The sequence below is a fragment of the Kryptolebias marmoratus genome, linkage group LG18 (genome assembly GCF_001649575.2).
Source record: "Kryptolebias marmoratus isolate JLee-2015 linkage group LG18, ASM164957v2, whole genome shotgun sequence".
Taxonomy (NCBI): Eukaryota; Metazoa; Chordata; class Actinopteri; order Cyprinodontiformes; family Rivulidae; genus Kryptolebias; species Kryptolebias marmoratus.
Genome location: NC_051447.1, coordinates 5315184 through 5341916, shown reverse-complemented (window position 1 = coordinate 5341916; position 26733 = coordinate 5315184). Strand labels below are relative to the sequence as shown.

Sequence of the window (26733 nt, the reverse complement as noted above, 5' to 3'; positions counted from 1 at the left end):
TATTTCTTTACAATAAAATAACTTTGTCTTTACAGCATCGTTTTAAAGAGTTTATCTCTTTAGACACACTCGCGCGCACACTTCAAGCACACGCTCCTAATTCTGTGTCCTAATTCATGTCATGCTCTGCTGACAGAAAGAGTCCGAGTGTGCGGGTCTCACGCAGGAAAATGCGCCCAGAGCCATCTGTGCTTTAACAGGGAGAGAGCGGGGAAGATTATGTTGTCCAAAGAGTGTTGTGTGTGTGTGTGTGTGTGAGAGAGAGAGAGAGAAAGAGAGAGAGAGAGAGAGAGAGAGAGAGAGAGAGAGAGAGAGAGAGAGAGAGAGAGAGAGAGAGAGATAGACAGAGAGCTTTACGCACACCCTGATCTCCTCCAAACAGAAGCAGTGAGGCGCACTGACAGGCGGCGGTCCTCAGACGGTGGGAAGTTTTCGCCAAAAGATTCTGAGGAAAAAAACTAATCACCTTCATGTCGACTCTGTTGGATAGTAACCCGCCGATGCTATGGTTACCTTTATTACGGTAGGAACGCCCTTTATTTGTTTTCCTGTGGGCGCTTAGACTGGGTGAAACTCTGTTTGACTTCAGGGAAACTTGATCCAAAGATAGCACAGAGAACGAATCTAAGTAGGCAACAGACATAAAACCCAACCAAATAGTTGACTTCAGTTGGAGACTTTGGAGCAAGTTGAGTGTGAGCTTTGAAAACCCGCACGATTTGGCCCCGGGTTTGCGCAAAAATAAATGGAACATTTACTTTAAAAGAAGCTTATATGATTTTTTTTGTTTGTTTGTTTTCAGTTTTGTTTGGAGCTTTGGAAGGTAAAACAGAACAGAGTGAGACGCACAGCGCGCGCTCCCCGAAGGCAAAAAACAGCATGGGCTTCTTTTACTCGCCTCTCAGTGCGTGCGCACAGGTAGACAAAAGGGATGGGTATTTCCAAAGCTGCCTCTCTCTCTCTCACACACACACACACACGCGCGCGCGCGCACGCACATAAAGGCTTGAGTTGTTTTTAAAAGCCAAAAGGCGTGTGCTGAAGGGAGCGGATCTGGCTGAATGCGCACGAAAAGAGACGCGCTTCAAATGGTGCCTTTGACTTACCCACGCGTTAACTGTGGCCGGGCGCGCGGTTTTGTGGGTGTGAAAGCTGATATGTAACAGATGACTCTCAAAACAAAGGCCGACTATGCGTTGAATGTGAGGATTTCTCTCCCACCCACCCTTCTGCTGTGTACCTTTTCTTCGCGGCTGCGTAATTGTTTAAACTCAAGGAGGGTAAACTGTGTTTGAGGCAACGCTCAAGTGTCCCTCAAGTCCCATAAACTTTCTCTGAGTATTTGTACCACTTTGGAACAAGTGCAACATTACAGAACGTGTCTTAAGACTTTGTAGGGTGAAAAAAAAATCAAAAATGATTTTATTTCAGTTTTACGCAAGTTTAATAAATAATTTCTTTCCCCTCTAGTGATGCTGCAGTTGTGTGGTGGGACAGTGTGCCCTTCTTTGCGTAATGGCGCGCGTGAGTGGGCGTCCTGAGCCTTTAGTGGATGCGTTTCTGGTGCTGCTGGAGTCTGCGTTGGTGTGTGAGCTGTGGGTTTTACGCACGGTCTCTCGGGTTCTCCAGCAGGCGCGCACAACACGAAAAGGAACACTGGGACGCGAGGCAGTTGGGAGGACTCACTTTATAAATCAGTTATAGGCTCTGTGGGAGAAGTTTGGACAGGGATCACTTTGTGTTTAACTACAGAGGGGAAAAAAACGGGGAGTGGGTTGGGAATAGATCATGGGCGGAGACATGATATACAGTAGGAAGGCGAAAAAAAACAACTAAGAAGTCTACTTCCTGTTGTGCCTCATGGCTTTCCAACCTGTTTCAACATCAAACTTCTCTTTCCACTTACTACCCTTTTTACCTTTTAAGGTTTAGGAAAACCTTACCATTAAAGCTTAGGAAGCAATCTGGACCCAAGCTTGCTGTTTATGTCTCCCAAGCAAGTTGGGAAAATGTGTCTGAAAACCGGATTGTGTGACTGTCAAAGCGCCTGTGCCAGCCCAAGAGTCAAAGCTCAAGAAGAGTGTAAACTTTATTTTAATAGAAATGATGTCAGCAGATAAGGCAGAACCTGGGCTTTGAAGTGTGTTTGTCAAGTGGATTCTGGTAGGTGTGATCAGACAACGATTTTTGGACAGCAGGGGGTTTGAAGTAAATGAGCAGATGCATTCACTTAATTTCTTTGTGTGTGTGTGTGTGTCTGTGTATTTAACACATATACAAACTTTACATTTGAAAGAGACATTTTACTATCTCAAAAATCTCCAAAATATAATTTGTAGAGCCACTAAATCTGCTTGAGCCTTAAAATTATGATAAAAGACAGAATTATTTGTAAAGTTTTATTTATCAGGTTGTTGTCACTCAAATGTTTTCGAAAGGCCAACATATTTACTTACTTAAAGCACTTAACGTGGCAAATCTGTCATCTCCAAAAGATGCACAAAACCACTTTTACAGCAATCGGCCTCAAGTCTGTTAAAAATGGGAGTTTTCTGATGGATTCAGAACGACTGCATGAGTCTGATAGTTCCGTAAACAAAGTAAGGAGTGAGCTAACAAACCATAAGCTAAACAATAAAACTGAGCACTGTGTTTTAAACACATTTTAGTGAAAAATTGAGTCACAATCAGCTCCTGATAGGAAGCTGGGTGCACAATGCATTCTAAACACATGCTAATTCTTTCAAAACTGAGTTCACAGAGGCAGAAATATGAAAGACTTATTGCAAATATTTAGACTGGAAAGTTTTGAAATGTACTATTTCATGTTGTCAATTTAGATATAAATATTACACAGGTTTGTGTTACTTTGGTCAAAGTTACAAGGAGACACTTCACAGTCTCTGAGGGGCCACATGTGACCCCAGAGCCGCAGGTTGCAGACCCCTGATTGAAGAGCTTGGGGGGCATCAACAGATTCATCAGTAACTCCAGTTCAATAAAGCGACTGATCAACATGTGATGTTTTCACCTCCTTTAATGCGTGCAATTCAGTTTACGGTTCTCCGTTTTCAGAAATACACAATGAATGTTCCTGAAACAACAAAACTAATTTGTTTTCATCAGAGAAAATGTGTTGCAACAGAGACCACGAGAAGATCACATCACATCACTTGAAACGGACAAGAAAGAACACTAACTGGAGCATTCGATCTAAAGCCTTTAGATAAGTTTTGAACTCTTAATCAGACTTTTAAAGAATTCGATGTGTTGAACTCAGCTGCTTATGTTTTGGAGAGAAGTATAACTACACAGTCCTGTTAGTCCTCTATAACTACTCTGACTTATCAAGTAATACAAACATTTACCAAAAATGTGAATATAGTATATTGTCCTTGACAAAATGAAATTTATTTACATTTTTAACCATTTCTGAAGTATTGTTTCAGTGCAGGACTACCTTAATGGCACTTGAAGTCAGCAGGAAACTCAACTCAGAGAGAGATATATCAGACACTTTATTTGTAACAATAACACCTTAAAATCCAACAAACTGACTCTGAGACAAAGTTGATGAAAGAATGACACATTAGCAGGAGATCAGTTGATGATTCGTTCTTAAAAAAGTCAGGAACCAGTGAGATGTGTGTTGATAGTTGATGAATTGTTTTTTTAAAGGATGTGCTGTTCATCATCTGATTCTGTTATGAAGGCTGTGCTCAGCTTGATTATAAACAAATGAATTCCTGATGATTCACTAATACATGATCTGTAGCTCATCATTATCATGATTTAGTCCCCAGTTAGGGGTAATATAAGTTATTTATTAATGATCTAATAACCATGACATCATCCTGGCTCTTCTTTAATGAAAATATTATTTGTAATGAGTCATTTCCACCCTGTTTAACAGCAATAAGTTCCTTTTTTCTCATAGTTTTCTGGTAATGTATCAAACATATTACTGCTTTTTTTATGGCTTATTTAGGGAATGAAGTTTGGATGTAAAAAAATGTAAATATTTGAAACTTTAAAAAAGCAAATAATAGCTCATTCTGCTCATTTGTACAATCTATATTCTTCGTTTTTTTATTTTAATATACTGATAATATCATCCCATATATTTGGACTGGACAAGTGCAATTTGCTCTAAATGGCAAAAAGATAATTTCCTTCATGTTGAAGGTGATTTTATTTTTCACAGCTTTTTTTTTCATTAGATCATTTGATTTGTGTGGGTTGATAATTTCAAACGACAAATAATTACAGATGTTGTTTAAAACAGAGCAGACATCCTACATGTCATATAGTTTTATCATGACGGGATTGCAACAAACATCAGTAAAATGTCAATATTTGTTCAGTTTTATTTTTAAAATATTTGTTCATTGTTTCATTTTTTTTAAAACAAAAAATATATTTCAAGTTAAAGAAATACTGTACATTTTACAAAACAAATGTAAAAGTCACTTTCAGCTAGTTTAACTATTCAAATATCAAAACATGAAGCTCGTTCAGATTGTTACAGCTCTGGCTTTTGTTTTGTTCCAATCTTTTACATATTTTCTAAATATTTAACCTTAATTGCAATGTTTTATGTCTTTGAAAAGAATGGAAAACTCTTCGAATCCTTGAAAAACTATTTCCTTGAAACCAACTTTAGCATACTTGTGACTTTTTTTTTTTAGCTTTTACCTACTGTCCTGCTAATTTGACCTTTTAGCTTCTCTTTTGCTGGTCTTTTATTTAACATTTTGCTAATTTAGTTTTAACTTCTGTTTTGCTAATTTTTGCTTTTTTTCTGATCATTCACTTAAATCTTATTCAACCAAGTTCAGTGTTCACACTGCATTTTTATAGAAAATGCAACTTCTCTAGTTTTTAGTTTTTATTTACTTATTTTTTTACTGTGTGTGTTAACAGATTAGAACTATGAAGATGAAAAAAAAAAATCAGAGTTCTTTTTTTTATTTGTTGGCATAAACATTTTACAAATTTAGACTTTTTAACCGTCCGTTAAAGACAAAAAATTTTTTGTAATTGTAGAGCTTTTAATTTTCAGTTTGTTGATTTCTATTTAGTTTTAACAAGTCACTACAATAAATATGCACCATGAGCCAGCGGGTAGAAAACATCATGTTTTAAAATGCCAGGAGCAAATGTTATCAACCCATCACTCCACAACTCTCAAAGCACTCAACAATATTTCTTCTCTGTTGTCTCTGCCTTTCAAAACTCTGAGGGGTTTTCCCATTAAAACCAAGTGGAGCTCAAGTACCAAAAAAGTGTTAGAATGGTGTTTATGAGGGTTTTGGGTCAAGTACCTAAATGTTGATAGCTACAGGTTAGTTTGTGGTTTGACTTGGACGTTTTAAAATTTCGGCCCACTCAAGTTCATTGAGTTCTCCCAAATAGACATCTGATTTTTACTACAATAAAAAAAAACATGTACAAACTAGCAGATGTGAGTGAAGAGCAAAAATTGAAAAAATGTGGGTGAGTTCATCCTCAACGTGTTCTCCATACTTCCCCTGGTACTCGTTTGGACCAAGCTGCGATCCTATACGGTCTTCGTTTCACGGTCCTGCCTGCTCCAAGATGGTTTACACGTTTAGTGGAGTGTTTATGCGCCGCACATTCTTATGGCTTCTTAGAGCAAAACATACTGTGAGGATGTGGATTAGAGCTGGACCGACAGAGTGCAGGCACATAAATACACACCGTTACTTTCATTTAGGACTTTCATTCCTTTCACCTGTAACCTTTAGGCTCAACTTGATGGAAACCTCAGACACACAGCAACAAAAAGCTACCCTGCTTGTCTTTTTGTTCTACTTCCCACAACTCCCAGAGGCAGATCAGATAGAGATCATGCAGTTTCAAGGTGAGGCTCCCCAGCACTTTGGTCACATGACTGTTCAACTGACCTCTTTTTGTCCTTTTTGACCTGGTAATCTACCTCTCTGTCTTAGCAATTTCCTTTATCTTCCTTATATCCACCTTCTGGATCTTTATGTTCTCCATGTTTTCCCTCTTCATATACATCCAGCCCCTCTCTCCTCAGCTGCTTATCTCTCCTTGTATCTACATCAAAAAGGAGACTCAGTGACCTCTGGGTAACGTCCTGATCCTGATACAGCTAATCTCTGATAGGATCAGCTGGGACGAATTCCTACACACCCTTATTTATTATCCATGTACATACATTTACAGATTAGTTGAACTTGTTATCTGGACTCTAAAAGCTGTAAATCAAAGAAAAACTAAACTTAAAAAATTCACAGAAGTGTAAACCTGAAAACAAGATTTTGACTATATGTATGCTGATTTATGGCAATCATTACTGACATCATAAAACCACATTTCCAGCTGCAATAACTTTGGTTTTATGTATCTGGTCACATATAATATTCAGAGAAAAGCGCAGCAAAGGTGGATTAGTGTCTCGTGAAAAAGGTATTTGAAGCCTATATTCTAAAACACGTTTTCTTCCTATCCCCTGAATATGAGGTCAATCCGTTTCAAAGAAATTCCCTGCTTCTTTGAAACCTCTTAAATTTACCCGTTGATTGTTGATTTTCCCCCCAAAAAGTCTTTGTACTCCATATTGAGCAGCTACTAATAAGTTACACTATAATACATTATGTCTGAATGGTATCATGTGTATCAAAGGCCCTGTTCAGACCTGGCTATAACATCCATCTTTGGTGATTCAACTGCAAGCAGACAGCTCTGTTTGCAGTCAAATGAGTTCCTCAAAACATGCAAATAGACGTCAGTTACCAGCTCTGTAAACTTAATTTCTTTTATACTGTCCAGATAATAAACCTCCTGCCTGCATGGGGTCTTATCAGTTCTGTAGGAGGTCCTACAGTGGGGCTTAGGACAGATTGTGTTCAGACTACAAAATTATTATAGATAAAAGGGGTCGAGAGCACCTCTGTAGGGAGTTTGACTAAAATAATTTTAATGAGGCTGTTCACACCTGTATTTAGCACTATCTGAATGCAATCAGATCAGGACAGATGTTAGTGCCAGGTGTGAAAGAAATTGAAGTGCTTGTATTTGTAACTACAACCTATAAACAGTAAATTGAATAACCCCTAGATATGTATATTAATCTAAACCAAACTGTTTGTTTGATCTAATCTGAAAAAACATGTATTGAACTCCTGAAGGCATAATCAAACTAAAAGCATAAAGTAGAGAAAAAACTAATTGGGCCACGATTTTTGCATTTGTTTGTGCTGTAAAACTTTGTAATTGTACATCCTGACATTCTGTTGTGAGATGAGGTTGGTGGACCAACCATAACTTTAAATCACCCCACCCATAGTAACCTTAAATGACATGCTGAGGTAATTTTTGCCCTTAGACAGATGTTAACACTCCTACATGTCTACTGCATTCTTGCATTTCATGACCGAAGTAAACATTCTGATCGAATGAAACTGGGGAAGAAATCTTACATCCATGCACCTCCTCCAGACTGAAAATGCTGTTTCAAAAGTGAGACAAGCTGTTTACTGCCAAGGTTAATTCAGCATTTAAAGTTAATCCTCCTCTGGCAGTTTTCTTTCTCCTTATTTTCCTTTGGAGAATTAGTTGGGGTTAGAAAAAGACCACACCTTGGGCTAAAACACAAGCCTTTCTCATTGTCACAGACACTGTGTTACCACTTCACAGGAATTTATTCTCGAAACTTCTAAAGGGTGCATGTTTTTTAAATAGTGTATAAACATTAATGCTGTTCTTTCTTTTTTTTGGTCAAGATTTAACGGTAATTCTGCTTGTATGGAAAATGATTTGACTCTATGTGTGTTACGAAATGGCATGAAAACACTGATACAAGTTAATACTAGACGATGAGTGAAAGGAACTGAAGCCAACAGGACCTGGTTTATGGGAGCCACCATGTTGGAATTTTGGAACTAGAGTCTTTGCTCTAAGGACATGGGGCTTTAAGTTCTGCCTACTTTTTTATTTTTTAACCAAAGTGCTATGTCTCGTTCGTCAGTTCTGGTTCCCTTCTTCTTTCAACTTCCAAGTACCTATTTGGTGTCTAGTAATTTATTCAGTCTATGCATTAAACAAAATAAAGTTAACAGGACTGATTTCAATGAACAATTTGTTATAATGTACAAATCAGAATGATTTAGTTTTCATTTTGTGATGATATCAGCTTAAGATCTGGGGTCTTCTGCCAGTAACAGAATTTTTATTTCCCAGATAAAACTATGAAACCGCTGCAAAGTCAACTAAGATTCCTTTTAAATCTGCTCGTTTTAGGGATGTTATGCATCGCCTGAGCAGCTTCTTGTTACATTTATGCCATACTTACGGAGAGTGTTGTTTTTGACTTTTTTTCCTTTTCTGTTCACACTTAATCTTCCGTGAAGAAGCTGGAAAAACTTGTTGTGGTTCTTTCTCATGTCTCACCCGGATGACCCCTGTAAGTAATAACTCCCAGCAGGCTGCATTTAAAGCTCCCCTCAGTTAAACAACCTTGACAGAAAAGATAGTTACTGTCAGTTTTTAATGATTCATTGAAAGGAAGGGACACAGATGAGCCTAATGAAACCACCTCACAGTTTTGACACAGAGAAGACACATCTCGTTTTCTCCTCATGAAGACATCCTTAGAAGTGACATCTGCACTGACTGATTTGAGCACCTTTGATATTTGAGCTGACAGAAGTTCAGATGACCTGAGGGTGAAACTTGCTGCTTTGTGACTTAAACAGACTCTCAAACTCGCCACACACAAACCTAGTCTCACACACTAACCAGTGGCCTTTGGTTTACCTTAACCCTAACATAAGACTAATCCAACCACTAATCCTTATGCCTTAAAGCTCAATACTTTCAAAACTGGCTGCTGTAAAAGTGAAAATCTTTGGTTGGGTGAAATTTATTGATGTTTTCAGTTTTTGACAAACTAATTTGAGAACTACTATGATGCTGGAATAAATTAAAGCAATTAACATTTAAATTTTAGAAAATACTGACATATTCATTTCAAAGTTTTTCCACTGCGTAAGTTGGATTGATTAAACTGGCACATGTGCTCATAAGTGCACATGTTTAACCACAAAATCGATTTATCCTACGAGAAGATTACAATAAGTTTTGTTGTTTTATACAAATATCAAAGATAAGAAGCTCTGTGGGACTCACAGTAAACGACAGTAAAACACGTTCAACGCCTGTGTGTCAAAACATGAATGCAATACGGTGATCAGGCTTGAAACAGTGGAAATATTTATGGCTGGCACTCACCTCACACAGGTTGCTTTCCCTTAATCTCCTTTGGCCTCTTTGCAAAAACAGAATTCGTGCCCTAAGAGTCAAATCTGCAGCTTTCCAGAAATGTATACTAAAGCTTTGAGAGATCACCTATCATGTTGGTAGCAAATCCACCTATTTTTTTAAAAAATAAAAGTGGTAAACTTTGTGTTTTACAATCACTGTTGTGATGTATTCAACTGAAAGGAGTCTTTTTGCAGCATCCTTTATTCTGCTCGGAAAATTTGCTCAAATTGTGAGCGACAACACTGTTTTACATGCATCAGTCAAAGAAATACATTTGGAAAGCATCTAATTCCAACAAATTAGATGCTTTCTAAATTTTATGTCTCGCTTTCTCTAACAGTAAGAAATGTTGTAATTAGTTTGTCACAGAAATTACTGCTTTTCTCAGTCATTTGCTTGGTGTAGATTTTCAAGGACATGTCTAAAATGAGCTAAGTTTACAATTTTACTTGTCATACTGTAATATTTCTGACAAGTCTGAGTAGTGACTAAACACTTTATCTGCAGGCTTCACCGGAGCTGCAGATAAGCATATCTGTTGTAATTCAGGTCGTTTTTAATCCTGCCAACTTTTTTTTTGCAGTCCAAATGTGTCCATTTGGTTGTTTGATGAGCTTGAACTGTTTTGGATCTAAAACACACTCTAAGCCAAGTCACTTTGACTGCATTACTAAATGACCATCCTCATGTTTCATGTTGAGGAGTCTTAATATGGGAGCATGAAGCATGACAAAAAGTCAGTCATGCATGAAGCAGAGATGAAGTTGAAGATGATTTTTAAAGCTTATCTTGTCAACACGCTGAAGCGATATTTCAAATCATCTGAAGTAGGATTCTGTGGAAACATGAAGAGCAATTATTACCCCTGTTTGTAAATAACTCTTTGAAGAACCTTAATTTAAAGAAAAAGAGTTTAATTTTGACCAGATTAATGAGCTAATGACTGGTCAAAATAGGGACAAAACCAAAATGCTTTTTTTGCTGTTTTAAGACAATGTAAACTAAAAAAAAGTTTACAGAGGTTCATTCAAACACTGTTTTTTTAAACCTTTGTGTCACAATTATTTTCACATTTTAGAAATATTTACATAAAACTAAATGATAGCTCTAGCATTTAAGCTGCATACCCGCAGGAATATCATTATGTTTCTTCCAGAATGTCTGTGTAATGCAAAATAATGGAAGCAAACTTCAAAAAATCTTGACTAACTTTTTAAAACAGACCATTAGATGTCATATAAATACTGCGAAGGACCTTGGTTGAACTCAGTCGTAATGAGCTGAGCAGCAATCAGAATCAATGATGGCCAAAAATAAGAGAAAGCTTTTTTGTTTTCATGTTTGTTATTTAAAAAATGTGGGGCCCTCATCACACAACCAGGACTGTTTGCCAATATGCTTTTAACAAGCCTGTTGTATTTTGGAAAGAAGTCCTGTTGATTAATGAAATTATTGCAAAATGCACAATGTGCAAGATACTGTATGTTTGGAGAAGCAGGTGTGTAGAATGTCAAAAAATAAAAAGAGCAACCCTTGGGCACAGGGCTGAAGTGCTTTTGCTTTGGGCGTGTGTTGCAACCAGTGGCATGAGAAACATTTCATCGGCAGAGTGAAAAATGGGATTCAGTTTCATATCAACAAAATCTGCCTTCTGCAACAGGATACTCTCCCAACTCAAACAAGGTATTGCCAAAGCCGTTACAGTTTTCTAAACTTTTCATTTTAAACACGTGAATAAACCATGAAAATATTCAGTGTAAAATGAAACAGCCCGTTTGAAACAAGACATAAAAAATGGCTATTAAATGTGTTTACAAGCTGCAACACTTGGCAAAGACTGTGCTAATAAGCAGTAAGCATACTGCCCAGAATTTCTTTCTCTTTTTTTTAGAGCTTTGAATCTGAAAAAGAAAAAATAGTCTAAAAAAAAAAGAACTAAAAAAGAACTTAAATCAAGTAAAATTTGGCAAAACAAAACCAAACGTGAAGAGCAGATATTACTGAAATCTGTAACAGAAACAACTCAGTCTTTATCACAGGTAAACCAGCAGTTTTGAGAAAGGAATCAAAAATGTAAGAGAAAATACAAACAAAAACCCACCACTCTGGATAAAAACCTTGCTACAATGTAAAAAAAAAAAGAAGAAAAATCAGCCAAAACATGGGAGGATGTTTGGTGAGGCTCTCAGGGGCCTCGTGAAGTAATAGGAAGCATGACAAATACAGAGGCATGCAAGATTACCAGTTAAGTAGAGATGAAGATAAAGATGATCTTCAAAGTCGAAGAAAGTTAAACCTTCTTCTCAACATATTAGGCATGATTAGATCTCGCATAAAACTGTGAGGAATCCCAGTTGAACCGTCTGAACTTATGCTACAGCCTATTTCTTTGATGACCATGCATACCCCTCACTGTATGGTTAAAAAAAAGAAAAGATTTGTCATGAGTGTTGTATCTTGAACTGAGGAGGCAGTGTTTTAGCTGTCATGAAATGCACAGACTATACATAAATTCCTTGTATATAAACATGATATTTTGGGTTGCCTTCTGTTTGAATTTGAACAAATCTGTCATTTCAAATGTGTTTGTCACCACTTTGTTTTTATGCAGAATGTATTTGCATGCCTTAGACATTTCTGACAAGCAGGCCTGCAACCCTTTTCTTTAGATATTATGGTTAAATTTAACAGTATTTCAGTTATAGCTTCAAACGAGAGATTTCCTGCACAAAAATTGAAACAGCTTTAAAAAAAATAAAGACCTGAAGTATACATTTTTAAAAATTTTGAGCAGATTCTATAGCGTAGTCAGAAGCTCAGCATTGCTCCTTTTCTTATAGCCAGTATCTCGCTGAGCTGCAATTGTTGGTGACTGGATGGTAAACGACATTTATGGGTCTCAAAAATGTCTCGAAACAATTAAAGGACGTTCTCAGTTTTCTAGCGCGAGTCACAGAGGGTTGCAGTCATATTGCTTGGATTTTGACCAATTTAAAAAAAAAGCTTTTGCTGCAAACCTTCTCTGTTGTTGTTGCAGGCATCTTGAATTTGTCTCAAGATCACTATAGCTGTATTTTGACTGCTGCACAGGAACTCTCATGTGACAGAAAACATCCGAGGTTAATGTTCAGGTCTAAAGTCATTTTTAATAATTATCAAAGAACTGGTCAAAATCTGCCTGTTTCCAATTCTAAAGTGTGCTGCAACACATTGGACGGCTGCAAAGGTGGGCACAACATGGGCAGAGAGGAGGTGGGAAACAAAATAATGTGCAGAGACTAGAATATTGTTTTCCAAGCAGCGCACACAAAAATAGGTTGTGAGTTTTAAAAATTGGCGTACAACTCACCGGTTGCAAACGCTCAAAGTTCAGTGAGACTGCAGTTGCAAATATGCCTATTCTTTTGCAATTCTGAGTGACCATACAGTCTCCGGTAGTCACAACCCAGTGAGTTACTGGCTTAACATGGCCATTATCATTTAACTGGGACCACATAAAGTTAGGTGAATCTATTATTAAGTGATTTATCAGCTTGTGAACTGCTTATTGAAACTGATGAGGTAAAAACTTACCTGTTGTACTTTGGTTTATATGAAGCCAGTGGTGTAAAAGAGGTGGAGTAGAAACTGGACAAAGGTTTGAGGATAAACATCTGTTTAATTACTGATACAGTTTTAAGGGACAACCACCTTACTGATTGAGTTAATTTACCTATTATATCGTTAAAACGTAATGGAAAATTGTAGATTCAACTTATTAAAATGTCTAAGAAAAAATAAATCTTCCAGGGCAGATGTTGTATTAGATGCTGATAAGATAAGAGGCAGATGTTCAATGAGGTTCAAGATATCTGAGACAGCTGGTTTCCATCTTGGTGTAAAATAACCCTTAGATCTAGCAATTAAACTAAACCTACTAATCTGATAGACATTTAATGAAAGATACCTTTTGTAGATAATAGGACTGCACTCCATAAAGGTACATAATTTGTAATATCACACAAACCTAAATCCAGTAACTGTTTTCTACAGGAATGACTGGAAATTTCAGCAGCTGTTGATTTTGTTCAAACTTCAGTCACTTGAGACTTGAGCTACATTGACTGAGTGCATCATTTTTTGTGTTTAAAGTTGTGTCTCCTTTCTGGCTGTCCCTCAAATAAATCGTTTCAGGATATGAGCAGTACATAAATTTGAAAGGTTTGGTCGTTGTCACTGTTGAAAATACAACATTATTAGGTTTGTGGTTCATCTTCCATTGTCTATTTTATCACTTTTGTGAGCAGACTAAGTTGATGTGTGTGTTTGAAATGGTAGAAGCCAAAGCTGCTCCTGAGCCTTTTAAAGTCTATTCTTGTTTCAGTGATTGTATTAGGCTTGATGCCGGATTAGCTCTCCTGATCTCTGTCTTATTTTGTTTAGTAAACTATTACTGCTCTGTCTCTTTTACTTCTACCTCACACAACCTTTGCTGACAATCCTTTTACCACATCTTACTTAGTTTGCAGATCCTAGTTTGCTCCTGTGATCAGTGTTTGTTTACTCTCCTCCCTGAAGCTCCATGCAATGGAAAATGCTCAGGATGTATCGGTGTAATCTAAGGTCTGCCTACATGCACCTATAGAGTCCTTTCAGCTGACAGATGTGTCAGAGTGTTTAAAAGGCAACAAAAGAAGCTAAAGACAGATTTCAAAAAAGAGGATAACTGCAGGGAAGACCACAAACCTTGCTCAAAACTTTAGGGTGATGGATTAGGGTTACTGGTCAGATCCAGCACACAATGAAAACCACATCAGAGTAAAACAGGATTCTTTCCCTTTGTGCTTAAAAATACTCCACTGAAATCTAACTCTAACAAGTGTATGTAGAAGATAGTTTGGAGCTTTCCACTTCATTTTTTGCCTCTCTCTTTCACACAAGGACTAAACAGGCATGTGTCAATAGCTTCCCACTTGTTTATCCAATAGACCAGTAAAGGGCAAACACATCCCACTGAGGGTGAGCAGACTGCTGGTTTGCTTTGCCAACCAAACACTTCTGCAGCTGGTTTCACTTCTAAGATCCACTCCTTTGTTTGAAGCGTGACAGCCAAAATATGTTTCCACACCACAGTGCTCCGTAATGATGATACCCTTCATGTGGTGATGAGTGGGAATGGAACCGATTCCGTCAGTCAGCTGCACTCTCTCTCCAGTACATTTACACTCTACGCTTGGAGGAACTCAAAGTTTGACAGACCTCTGGGTACACCTAGGTAGTGTAGGAAAAACAAGTTTTTTAGTAGTCATAATGAAGGATCCAAATGCAGGCTCATTGATAGGAATTGGAGAGAAAGGAAGTGATAAATTTCTTTAAACAAAAAAGGTGCTGCAAAGGACAGCTGAAAAACAAGTAGTGTATTGGTGCGTTCCATCTGTACTCGTAAGTCAGAATTTATGAGGTCCAAGTTGAAAATAATCAACTGGAATGCAAAGTTGAAATTCCAACTCAGACAGTCAGGGATTCTTCACTTACAGGATTAAACAGTGGCAGTAGTCTCAGTAACAAACTAATAACTAACAAACAGTTTTTTCCCATTTCTGTCAATTTGTATCGCATTAGTTCACATACAGTGTTGTACCACATGTATTAGGAAGCATGAACAGTAATTGAATGGTTAGAATTCAGATCGATCCGTTGCTACCAGCTTATATTGGTAATAATAGTTATTCTGGTTATTGAACAACAGCTAACAAATCCTATTGGTTTTCCACATTGTCATTTGCAAATCAAAGTTTCTGCATGAGAGTTAAATAGAATACAGCTTATATCTGCATACACACACACACATACCAAGCAACTTGTGTCTAACAGATCGTGACTTTTCTTAAAATGGCTCCATTTAACTTCTCTTCAAATACTGGATGTCAACGATATGAAATTAAAGAACTATGATCATGTATACCCATAACTTTTGAGGGAGTCATTTTTAATAATTTCTTGTAATACGTCCATGGCTGTTGACGTGGCAACCGTGTGTATGGCTGACAGTGAGCCTAGTAAACTACACATTGGCTGATTTGGTTTAATGATCAAATGATATATATTTCTGATAAATTACTTTATTGACATGATTCGTGGGCTTTAATAGCCACCCGCTGAACAGTTTGACAGAAAAACAGGTAAAAGCCTGTAGTTACAGATACATTTGATGGCATAACTTCTAGGCCATGGTTTGACTAATACTCATTTCATATAATTTGGAAACATGAACAAGAGGAAAGTAATAAATGTAAAGAAAAAACTTTTGGCTGTGCTCTGGAACATGAGTGCAGTTCTAAATACTAGTTGCCTTTTGAAGCAGGAGACTGTTTAATTAAGTGAAATCCTTCACACAGGCAGCTCAGTTTGACTGTTTTAGTTTGAGACTTTTGTGTGGAAACCAGATTTAAAAGGAGGTCACTTATGAAAAAACAAAATAAAAGGTCTTTGGAACTTGTGTTCTGGTCTAAAGTGTTTACTCTAACAATCTGTGTTTGGCAGTCATAATTTATTGTGGGTCCATGTTAATGGATGGACTTGCTGACAGACAGAAACCAGTTAAAACTTTCAGATATTTGCCAGGAGCTCTAAGGGTCTCATAGCTCTACCAATACTCAATCAAAGATTTGACAGTCGCAAATCGTAAGAAGACTAGTTGCTTTCCACTTTCCACACAGTGGCCCATTTCTGTGACATTATTTACATTTGAAGACATACACGTTACTTGTTATATCTGCCATTATGTAGCTGTAAATCATTTGAACAATAAGAGTGGTAATCTAAGAACAGTAACTAATCTAATGTTTAGAGAGTCAAAAGGTCTTTCTCTTCCTTTCCTCCGAGGTTTAGCCATTCAGGCCTGCTGTAATATGTGTGTTCTGGCATGTTTTCCTCTGTCAAGTTAAAGAATAAGAGCCTGTAAGTATGTACATGTGCTCAAAGTTAGATTTTACACCTGCTCAGAGAGCACAGATGTCAAACTCTTTTTTTCCACACAACACACATCTGCAAGCTTAGAAACTTTCCGCCAGCCTTCGCTTGCTGTAAGCTTTTATCACACTTTGACATCACTTTCCCCTTCAAAAAAATGTGCGCCGCAACAAAGCCGCTGTCTTTTGCGTCAACCTGAGTGCACAAACTAATTTTCTTGAAATAATCAACAGTGAATGCGGGTGACTCACCTGGCTCGAGGCAGTGAAACATTCAGAGGGCATTTTGCTGTTATGACTGGAATTCAGCCCTTCCCTGCACTTACTCTAACACCCTCAGGGGCTCAAAGAGATGCAAGGTGAGAGGTGGAGGAGGCCACACAGGGGAAGACACACACCTTAACAGCCTAAATCTGTGTGCATGGTAGGATGCCAGATTCACTCAGAAAAAATGTGTTGGTAATTACAGCCAGTTGTTGGCTCACAGGATGTGGCAAAAGTTGCAAAATGTGAAATTCTGATCATAGAGTATCACTGCTGGGGCTTAGTTGAGATAAATGACACTGCTTTCATGTCAGCTGCCAACAGATGCTCGAAAAAAGAAAATCAACACTTTGAAAGAATTCCTCACATGTCCAGACTAAGATTACTATCGTGACCCTGTTCTGTTTTTGTGCAATTGATGTCAGGGAACAAGTTCCTATGAGATATCCAGTGGAGTGTAAGTGTGCTTATTTAAAAATCTTAAGCTTTCACTATATCATTTTTTTTTAAATTCAGCAGTATATAATAGTAAACACTGAAGTTAAAAAGGGTATATCTAGAGCTCCTTCACTGGTGGACAATCTTCAAGAGTAGATTTAGCTGCTTGCTAATTCCCTAGTGAAGCCTTAGCATTCTAAGTTACTTCTTATTTTGGAACACCTACCTACTTAGTGGATTGAGCCAATCACATTTTACAACTCCAACCCGTCCATTCAGAGCAGTTCCTTCCAGTATTCTGCAAAGACCTCTACTTGATCTACAAACCCTCCATGGCTCTTTACTGATCTCTTTCCTCTCACTATTAAGTCAGACCAGATGGTAGGAAGCATGCGATTTAAGAAAAGACTGATAGATGTTCGAAAATCATACTAGGACTCCATTCACACCGCATTGTGACTTCACAGTGACATAAAAAGCCATAATGTTCAACCTGAACATAGATGGTCAACCTTCTCCTCAGTAATTAATCTGCTTATTGTTGTTTTGGCTTTTAAATCCCGTAGCTGGTGGTCACACAAGCTGTATATCATCATTACATCACAACACTGAGCCGCAAAGCCGTCTAACCTTTTCATATGTTGATCATTATGACTCTGTTACTACCTTGCTTGGTGACTCAAAGGCACAATGGCAGTAAGTTACCTTAACTCCCATGCCACCTGGGTTCACCGAGCTAGCCAGAGGGCATGTAAGCTTGAAGTGTTTTGTGAAAATGCCTATTGTGGTGGCAGTATATTAGTGTCCTGGGTGGAGCGTAGGGGAGCTTAGTGACAGCAATGGCTATCTACAGATATCTACACTGGGGTCCATGTACATAGACATGGCTTGGTCATCCAGAATTCAAAGCAAAGCTAGCCATGCTGGCTTCATTTATTGTCTGAAACTGTAATCGCTACTCAGTCATAAAAACTTAGTGCAGATGTGTTACTTTTTGAAACAGTCATGCCAAGGGTGGCCATACAGAGCGTGGTGGGGACTCAGGACAGCGATGTAAAAGAAATAGCAGGAAAAATTAATTTGGTGAGTACTAAGAGCTAAGCATCATGATTGCTTTCACACTAAAGGAGGTTTTCCAAATTTGATGCAGTCCAGCCCCATGTTTGAACTGTGTAGGTTGTTCAGGGAATAGCAGGGTCGTCATCCAATGTGAACGGGTCTTAAATCAATTTCCTGTGCTGCACATCAAAATAAACTCTACAGGCTCATTTTTGTATCACTCCTTTTTCTTTTTCTGGAGTTCCGTGAGCGGAGGACTACTACTTTCTCCCATTTTTTTCCAGTCATTTGAAGACCACAAAAGCTACTTGTTCATAGCTGTGTAATTTCAATAAACTATTCAGTGGGACAATAATTTCAAATTAAACATCTGCACAGGCGTAATAAAATGTTACCGTTGCTGCTACTAACATTTTTCTCTCTCATTTGAGGTCACTCAGACCACTTTTTAACTTTTTTTTACAGTTCTTCTGTGTTAGAAAATTGCATTCTGCCAAAAAGGAAAAGGAAAAAAAACCCCCACTTGGCTGGAAAACAGCACTACAGACCGACCTGGATGTTGCTTCTATGTATGGGCCAAAACATCTGGAGTCAATTGGACAGTGTTAGGACTCAGACAATGCTGGGTGAAAATCCTTGTGGAGGATTTGATAGTTTGGCACACTGCTCCACACTAAGCCTGTCACTAACCCCCCCTGACCGAGAGATTTTATTACTGGGGTCTCCGTTGTGACTCCACAATCCCTTTTCCTGACTCAAACTGATATAGATGGCTTACTGAAACAGCTTTTTCTTTAATGGACTTGCAGGGAACAGGATGTTTTGACAAACGGTTCATAACTGTGTTTAGCTTCAGTAACCTAAAAATGACTTGGCCGAAGTTTATCTCTACTGTTCCAATACCATTTTTGTGACAAACCTTGGGCTCTTGTGTTAAGTTTTATAGCGTGTTTTCATATTCTATAAATTCAGATGAGATGACATGATAGGCCGTTGAGGTAAGATGGCAACATGAGAATTAGGTTAAGTGTCATGTGAGATGTCTGATTGTGGCTTAAGGTATGAGAAAACATTCTTTATACTAAAAGGGAAACATACTTCTCTTTGTCAGGAGTAGATTCCCTTACAATAATGTTTTAATGTTTATATGTATATATTTCTATAAAGATAATATAGCTTCTATGACTCTTCTTACAGTTAATTAAATTGCAAGTGAATCAAGAGATTATAAGTGCCTCAGTTTTTGGCTAAATTTGTAGAATAAAAGTTGTTTGTTAAATCATTTCTGAGTAACTTCTTTGTGTACAGTAGTGGACTTATAATAAGGCAGAAATATTCCATTGTGAAGCATAAAATCCAGCATTTCTGACAGATTACACTGCTACTGTTGTTTGCTCAGAAGAGTGTCTGGTTTCCTCATCATTAAACAAATAATTAATAACAATGACCCCATTTAAGAGCTGCTACAATTCATCTATTAGTTGATCTGAACCAGTGTTTAGACTCTACATGGGTTATACAGAAGATTTATTTATCAAAGATTTATTCCCCAACAGATGTGTGGATTTTGGAAGCTGTTACAGTCACTGACAAAAAAACCCGTTACACACCCAGATGGAGTGGTGGAAAGGTAACTGGATGTGTTGAAAGGTCATGTTTCTGTATTGTAATGATCAGAATGTCGGATCAAATGGATGACAAAGTTAGCAAAAAGGGGAGATTTGTGGTCTTGTGTCAGAAGGGTGTGGCAACCCCTCGGGTCATGATACAAGCAGAGATTCAGTGTGGAGCGGAGGTGTAACTGGCCCCCGAGATTCGGCAAATTGGTACTCGGTCAATGTTGACGTTCAAGCTGGTTCCACACATGTTCAACTAGGGAAAGATGGGGGGACGTGGCTGGCCGCAGGAGGACCTCAGCATGATGCATGCAGTACATAGACACATATGTTGTGTGTGGATAATCATTGTTTTATTGAAAGAATGTAACAGGACTATCTCAGGAGGGGAAAGACATATGCAGGAGGTCACTGGTGTAGAGCTGTGTCAGACTTCCCCAAGTCACTAGAAGAGGTAACCTGAAGTCACACTCTTTGAGTGTTATAAAGAGTTTAATACCTGTGTCTGGATGATTTAAAATAAAGTATCTTTTTGCTGCCTTTATGATAATCTGATTATTTGAACATATTCAACTTGCTTGTCTAACATTTTGGCATTGAGGATAATTTTACATGTGGAATTTAAATATATGGTCTACAGCTCTGCTTTTATTGACTTGTTATGACTCAACTGACAGATTTTGGGAGGATGAATCCATAGTAAAGTGGCTAATTAGGGCTTGTCTGCGCTGCCCTGTTGCTCATCTAAATGGAATGACTCATCAATAATTGCCTGTGGCATGGTGGTCTTACCTTCGTGGCCCAAACTGAACCCATAGCTTTATGACTTGTTTTAGTCTTCTTAGATGACTTGTGATGTGAATTAATGCAGTTAAATAAACTGAAATTAACAGAATTAATTTTAGAGGGATATTTGACTTTTCATATAATGTTTTACAAAGCCCAGATTTGACCTAAACCACAAAGGGCAATTAAAAAAGAACTACTCAACTACAATAAGTAACAGCCAAGTGATTATTTAAAGGTGGGAAAGTGTAAATGAAATAAAAATAATAAAAAATTTAAAAAATCACCACTGCAAAGCTTTTCTTTCCGGTTGTAGTATTTAGCAACAGCTGGAATTTAATATGAAGCCACAGCAGAGTAGATTATGAGGCTGGCAGCTTTCAGTTCAGAGGTCACTCAGTGATTATTGCTCTCTGTCCGTTTCATCCCAACATGTTAAAATCCTTTAATCCTCTTCCACACTTCCTTCCGGAGCAGTTAAAATCATTTGTTAAGGCCATTAGCTCGAGGCTACAAGTCAATTATCTTTTTATCTTGATCTAAAAAAGCTTGTTCTGATTGTGGCAATAAGTTAATTCAGGCAGGTGTAATCACTGTACCAGACACTAATCTTAAGGATGAGTTTACTCTTTATCCGTAATGTTTTTTACATGAAAACAGTGTTTTAAACCTCAGTCTGAGCCTGGATGTGTAGCTGTTTCTACATTGATCCTGGGTCCAGCTGGCAGCCTGTTCACGGTGTGTGAATACAACAATGCAAGTGTTTACATAAACATAATGTTTAGCTAAAAAGCCTGGGCAATGAACTCAAGACTGTTCGTTCCCACCAAACTGGCCTCATATTGCCAAATGATTGAATAACCTATTAGCAGTACCTCTGTTTGAAAACTGAACATGTCTCAACTGCTTTACTTTGAATCAGTACAACAGAATTTATCACAAGTGAACATAAAGGTAGCTTAGGGTTTTTAAGACTGTGGTTCTTTCTGCCATGAAGGTGACTAACAGTTTAGATATTAAAACAGGTGAGTTTTGAGTTATCTTCCCAATATCTGTTCTCTCCTGTTCCCTTCTTGAAGGTATCTACTCTTAACAATAATAAAAAAGACTTGGACCAGGGAAGATAATTGTATAGATGTTATGCAGCTTTAAGTGTTGACAGGAAAAGCAGGTTTTATTGGCTGCTTTATGTGCAAACAAAACAAATGTCAAATATTCTTCATTCCAACTACACATTGGTGACATATCCATAAGGTAGATGCCATTGTAATGTAACATGCAATCTGTTGGCTGCAGGCTGTCATGGTTTCCTTGAAGAGATAGTGATGCTTTTAAAGTTTTCAGCTTCTCTGAATTGCCTCACTGTACTGTGGTAACCTGCCCTATGTAATCCAACGTGCACACAAGAACAACCAGTGACAGGGACATGCACACCTATAATCATGAGAGTGCAAGAAAAAGGCACACACAGTGTTCAAGCAGAGGTGTGTACACACAAATACCTGATGATTCATTCAGGAGTTTGTCGGTTAAGTTGGCACAGAGCCGGGCAAACAACTTACAAATGCGTGCACATAATCCCAAGAAAAAAAAGGCATGAACTGGCATTGCTACAGGCTTAAACGAAATTTGCATTTAAACTACAAATAGGCACACTGACTGGCAGCAATGTTTTTTTTATCTTTAAATAATTGGTGGGGAACCAAATACTTTCTACTCTTCTGTTGACTTCTCTAATATATCCAATACAGAGACAGAGACACACAAAATGTGTGTCAGAATTAGAGACCAAGGTGGACAGGGCTGTGCTGAGTGAGCAGTCTCAAATTAAGAGTTTAATGGTCCAACCACTACAATACAACTACCTCAGATCACTCAAACAGTGAAGAGAGCTGTAACAATAAGCATGCACAGGCACACATCCACCTATAGAACAGTGGTCACTCATTGATTAAGAAATATTTATCAAGGTAATCATAAACAGTTTCATAAGGCTTTGCTCATAACTATTGACTAACTGAATAACAACTCTCAATCACCCCCCAGTCATTTGCTACAGTGTTTAGCAATAAACACTGCTCAAGTCACTTTAACACCAGCATTTTTGGCTGCACCTAAAGAAATGCAGCTTGGCGGTTCTCCCTCTGGGCAAACTTGTCAACTACTTGTCCAAATCTTCAGATCCTGAATCAGCTGCTTTTTGTTGGCCAATACACTGACATATAACTTTCCAACAATATTCTCAAAAAAGGATTTTAATCCTCTTGAAAGTGGAAAGGTCCACCTTGGACTTCGATGTTGGCTAATGGTCATAACAAATGCTTACTCTAAGTCCTTGTTAGATACATTTTAACGAGACAGTGATGTCTTAACCGTGTGACCAGATGAGGCTTTCTTTTGTATGCTAACAGTGAACCACACCAATTTGTTTTACTGGTCCCTTTAATAATCTCAAAATCTCAGGACTGTTGAACATCTATGAACTTTATTTTGTGTTTCTCCTTCCTGTTGAGAGTTTTAAACCAATCCTCCAGCAAGAAATAAACTTCATGGATTTTTTTTTTCTTTAGCTATTCAGTCTTTTCATTTCTATTCAGTGCTTGACTCTGTCTTGGTGTTGATTGGCTAACTGGCTAATTAAATAGATAACCAATCCATTTTGCAAATATTAAATTAGGTTTTTGTGAGACATGTGAGTGCTCCACTTCCCATCAAAATGTAAACTAAACTTATATTATATGCAGCACAGTTAAAAAATGCAATATATATTTAAAATAGAAAATATCAGATACTGTAATTGTATGTTTTGAGTTTACTTATTTGCAGTTAATCTGACAGCCCTAATGACCAGATTAACCAATTTGTACCAATTCACGCATGTGCACAATGTGACTGAATCTGTAGAGCAGCTGTGTACTGATGCAGTTTTGGGATTCAATCTAGATACATGGATTAATTATGTGTTTAATTATAAACTAAAAAGTCTGCTAACAGGTTAGTTTCTACAGGCATTCACTAAAACAGTGTCAGAAAAGATGAAAAAGTGTAGTTATGTTTGTGTTTTAATACTCAGAAATCAGGTTTTACTGCAACACTATTACAAAACCCTCAATGAGAGATTCAGAAGGTTGCACACTGCCGTAGAGCTTGTAAATATGGCATCTTTTTCACAGGCGTGAGACACACACTATACGGTTTAAAATCAAATTAAATTTGGTGAAAATTGTTGGTGTGGAAACCATGACTGAAACAGTCCCACGGTCTAGTTGAGTCAAAGAAGGACACCTTTAGAGTAACGAATAGGAACCTCAAAGTGTCTGGTGGCATGTGTTCATGTTTTGATGACACATTTCATGTCACATATTACTATGGTGTGAGGAGGACAGAAGACGTGTGTTCTCCTGCTAAGATGTTGCCACCCTCGGGCTGATTATCTGCATCAATCCTATCAGTCAGGTGTTAAAAGCTCAAAGGGTGTGAAACTAGCAGCTGAGCTTCTCTCCAAACTAGAGAGGCAGTTCTGCAACAGAGCCATATGGTACATCTTCCCTCTTGTACGCCCTACTGTAAGAAGGAGAGGCGTTCTTCAAGAACCTGAGTCTTAAAGAAATTCTTGAAAGCACCATGGGACATTCACTCTGTAATTGCATTTGCTGCTTGTTCTGCTATCATTGAACAACAATTTAGAACAATTTGGACATAAACGACTTAATGTTTGGAGATAAGAGTACTGGACAATTTTCCTGAAAGAAACACGCTGTTCAAGAAGAACCTTAAGCCCGTATAATTAAGCTTAGAGAGCCAAGTTCAAATGGAAATCACACCGTGGGCAGAATTAGTGGCTCTTTAATTTAAGTAGCCATGTGTAGCCACAGTGATGTGCGCTGTTCTTGGTTGATCAAACAGCAAATGTGCCTCCATTTTTCTTTACTAGCTGCAGGAGGTTTACTAGATGTCCTAAAACATTTGACAAGGTCATTTTATAGTGGGTGTGGTAGATAACCATGAACTGTATGGCATAGATGACAACACAACTAAATTAAGAGAAGAGAAAAAAACAGAGACATGAGTAAGAACAGGTTACATAGAAACTGATAGAGGGAGGTATGAAGTTAACTGAAAGAAGATGGAAGATTGTTTGAAGGACTGTGGTTTGGAAGTGATCCTTACTTAAAGCCCTGTAAAGGGATTTCAGGAGGAGAGCAAAGAGTCTGCAAATGTTTGTTCTTCTAAAAATACAAATCTAATTTGTTAATCTTCTTTTCATGTAAACATAAATCCTTCCAAGATAATTTCCTTATTCAATGAGCGCTGACCCAAAAAGTCTCTGATTTGATTCAGGTTTTGTGACAGAGGGCTTTGTCAGCTGCTGAAACCATTAAAAATATTGAATGGCAATGAAATCTTCTATCAACTCTGAAAGGTTCCCCACAGGGAGCACAATGATCCAAGTAAATCATTGCCAGTTTTTAAAACCAGAGATTTTCAGACAAGCTTAAGCTAGTCACTTCCATGTTTTACCACAATGACAGTTTATGAGAAAAGCCCAAGGTTTTAAAAGGCTCAGTTTTGCCAAACCATAATCTTTTTTTCCTAATGAGGCAGCGGAGTGAAGTAACTTCTTAAATAGGATTTTTGCAGCTTGACTAACTATTTGTAAGAACAAGTTAAACTAAAAGGCTGCATTCACAAAATACTCTCTTCTTTGGTAACATAATATTTTGAAAGCTATTGACAGAATAAATTTAAAAAGTGCATTCAATTATCTACATTTGGGGGCTGTGTGTAAGACATGTCTGCCAGACACACTCTCAACAAGACAGATGTATTGAAGCAGATGCTGCTTGTATGAAATACAGAGAAAGCACAACCTGGCCTGCTTCTGTTCTAAGGCAAGTGGTGAGTACGAAGTGGTACAAGGTAGGAAAAAAGTGAGTAGAGTTGAGTATGAAGAAACCTGTGGAAGACAGCTTTTCAAACCTAAAATGTAAGGGCAAGTGGTGACCAAGTCTGCAAAGGCACAATATAGAATATAAATATACAGTCAGGACCATGAACATGTGTGTGAATGGGTAAATAAGAAACACAAGTGCTTTGTAGAATGCAGATAACTTTAAAAAGTAATATATTTACTTTAACTTTTAATATTTAGTTTCTATAAATGTTGGTTCTTAATATGCATTATTAATGTTTGGATTCCATGTTTGGCAACTGATTAGGGAGTTGTTGATGTGTATAAAGCTTTATTTATTCAACATTTTGGGTTATGTTGCATTTGAGTTTCCAGTGCATGGGCATGTAAGTCCTTTGTAGCTTGTGTTTGAAGCACTGTAGAGATTTGAACTTTGCTGAGCATCCATGTTATACTTATGCTCAGGGTGTGTCTTTTCTGATTGGGAGATAGATACATAGTTAGTTTGCTATAAACAGAATATGCAGCTGAACAGACCTGGAAGATGAGAATTCACTTTAACAGCTTACTCTGGCTTCTCTATCTTGTTTCACAGAAATGTGACTGCACTGTTGGAGTGTAAGGAGAAATCCAATATGTGAACAAACCCCCTACAAATTACCTTCTACAGGAAGCAGATATAAAAATTATGTTCTGGCACAGACCAGGTAATGGTCACCAAAAAAAAAAAAACTATAATGTTTTTAAATTTGTATGTAGACTAATTCAACCCCTTTCTCCCGAAGCTTCTGCAGGTTAAAGCACTGAGCCATTAATACATCTGCTATCCAGAGGGATTACATTATTATTATTATAAGATTTACACCTGTCACAATTTGCTTTGCTTAGTCATCCTTTAATCCCAGCTCCTGTTTTCTTTTCCTTCACTAACTTTCTACTGCATGCATTTTTTTATGTGGAGGCAAAATTTAATAATTATAATTAAAATCATTTAAATGAGGACAATTTGAATATTACAATTAGAACCTTTTTGATTATATAGAAAAAACAATAACACTGACAAGAGTCGGATTGCGGACCCGAAATTTCAACCCAAACACAGGAGTCGACAGTTAACTTGTCTTTATTGAACAGCGTGGAGAATGCTAAGCGTAGCAGGAGGGCCTCTGATTGCCGCACTGAGAAGAGACAAGATGGATTTGTTATCCTCACGTAAACCAGGAAGTAACCACAGACTGAGAAGGTTACACTGACCTGGATGATGGTGTGGGGAGAACCGAGACACGATCCTTGCAGGGTAGCGGCAGAACGAAGCCCAGGAACGGATGTGAGAACTGGTGTCTCCGAAAGGTAGGCCGCGGGAGCAGAACTTAACTCTTGGTCAGACAGGCGGGGG

At 37.8% G+C, this 26733-nt stretch overlaps 1 protein-coding gene across 2 annotated transcripts in view; it reads left to right on the top strand.

Moving 5' to 3' along the window:
* The first annotated feature begins 350 nt into the window (after positions 1-350).
* The window catches only part of ntf3 (neurotrophin 3), a 41491-nt gene continuing 15108 nt past the window's right edge, over positions 351-26733 (top strand). Inside the window, exons 1-2 of one of the 2 annotated variants that reach the window (XM_017432588.3) lie at positions 351-523; positions 803-918. In XM_017432588.3, the coding sequence (XP_017288077.1) occupies positions 880-918 (39 nt within the window). In that variant the 5' untranslated portion in view covers positions 351-523; positions 803-879. The remainder of the gene's footprint in view (positions 524-802; positions 919-26733) is intronic. The other variant, XM_017432589.3, reaches the window with a different exon arrangement.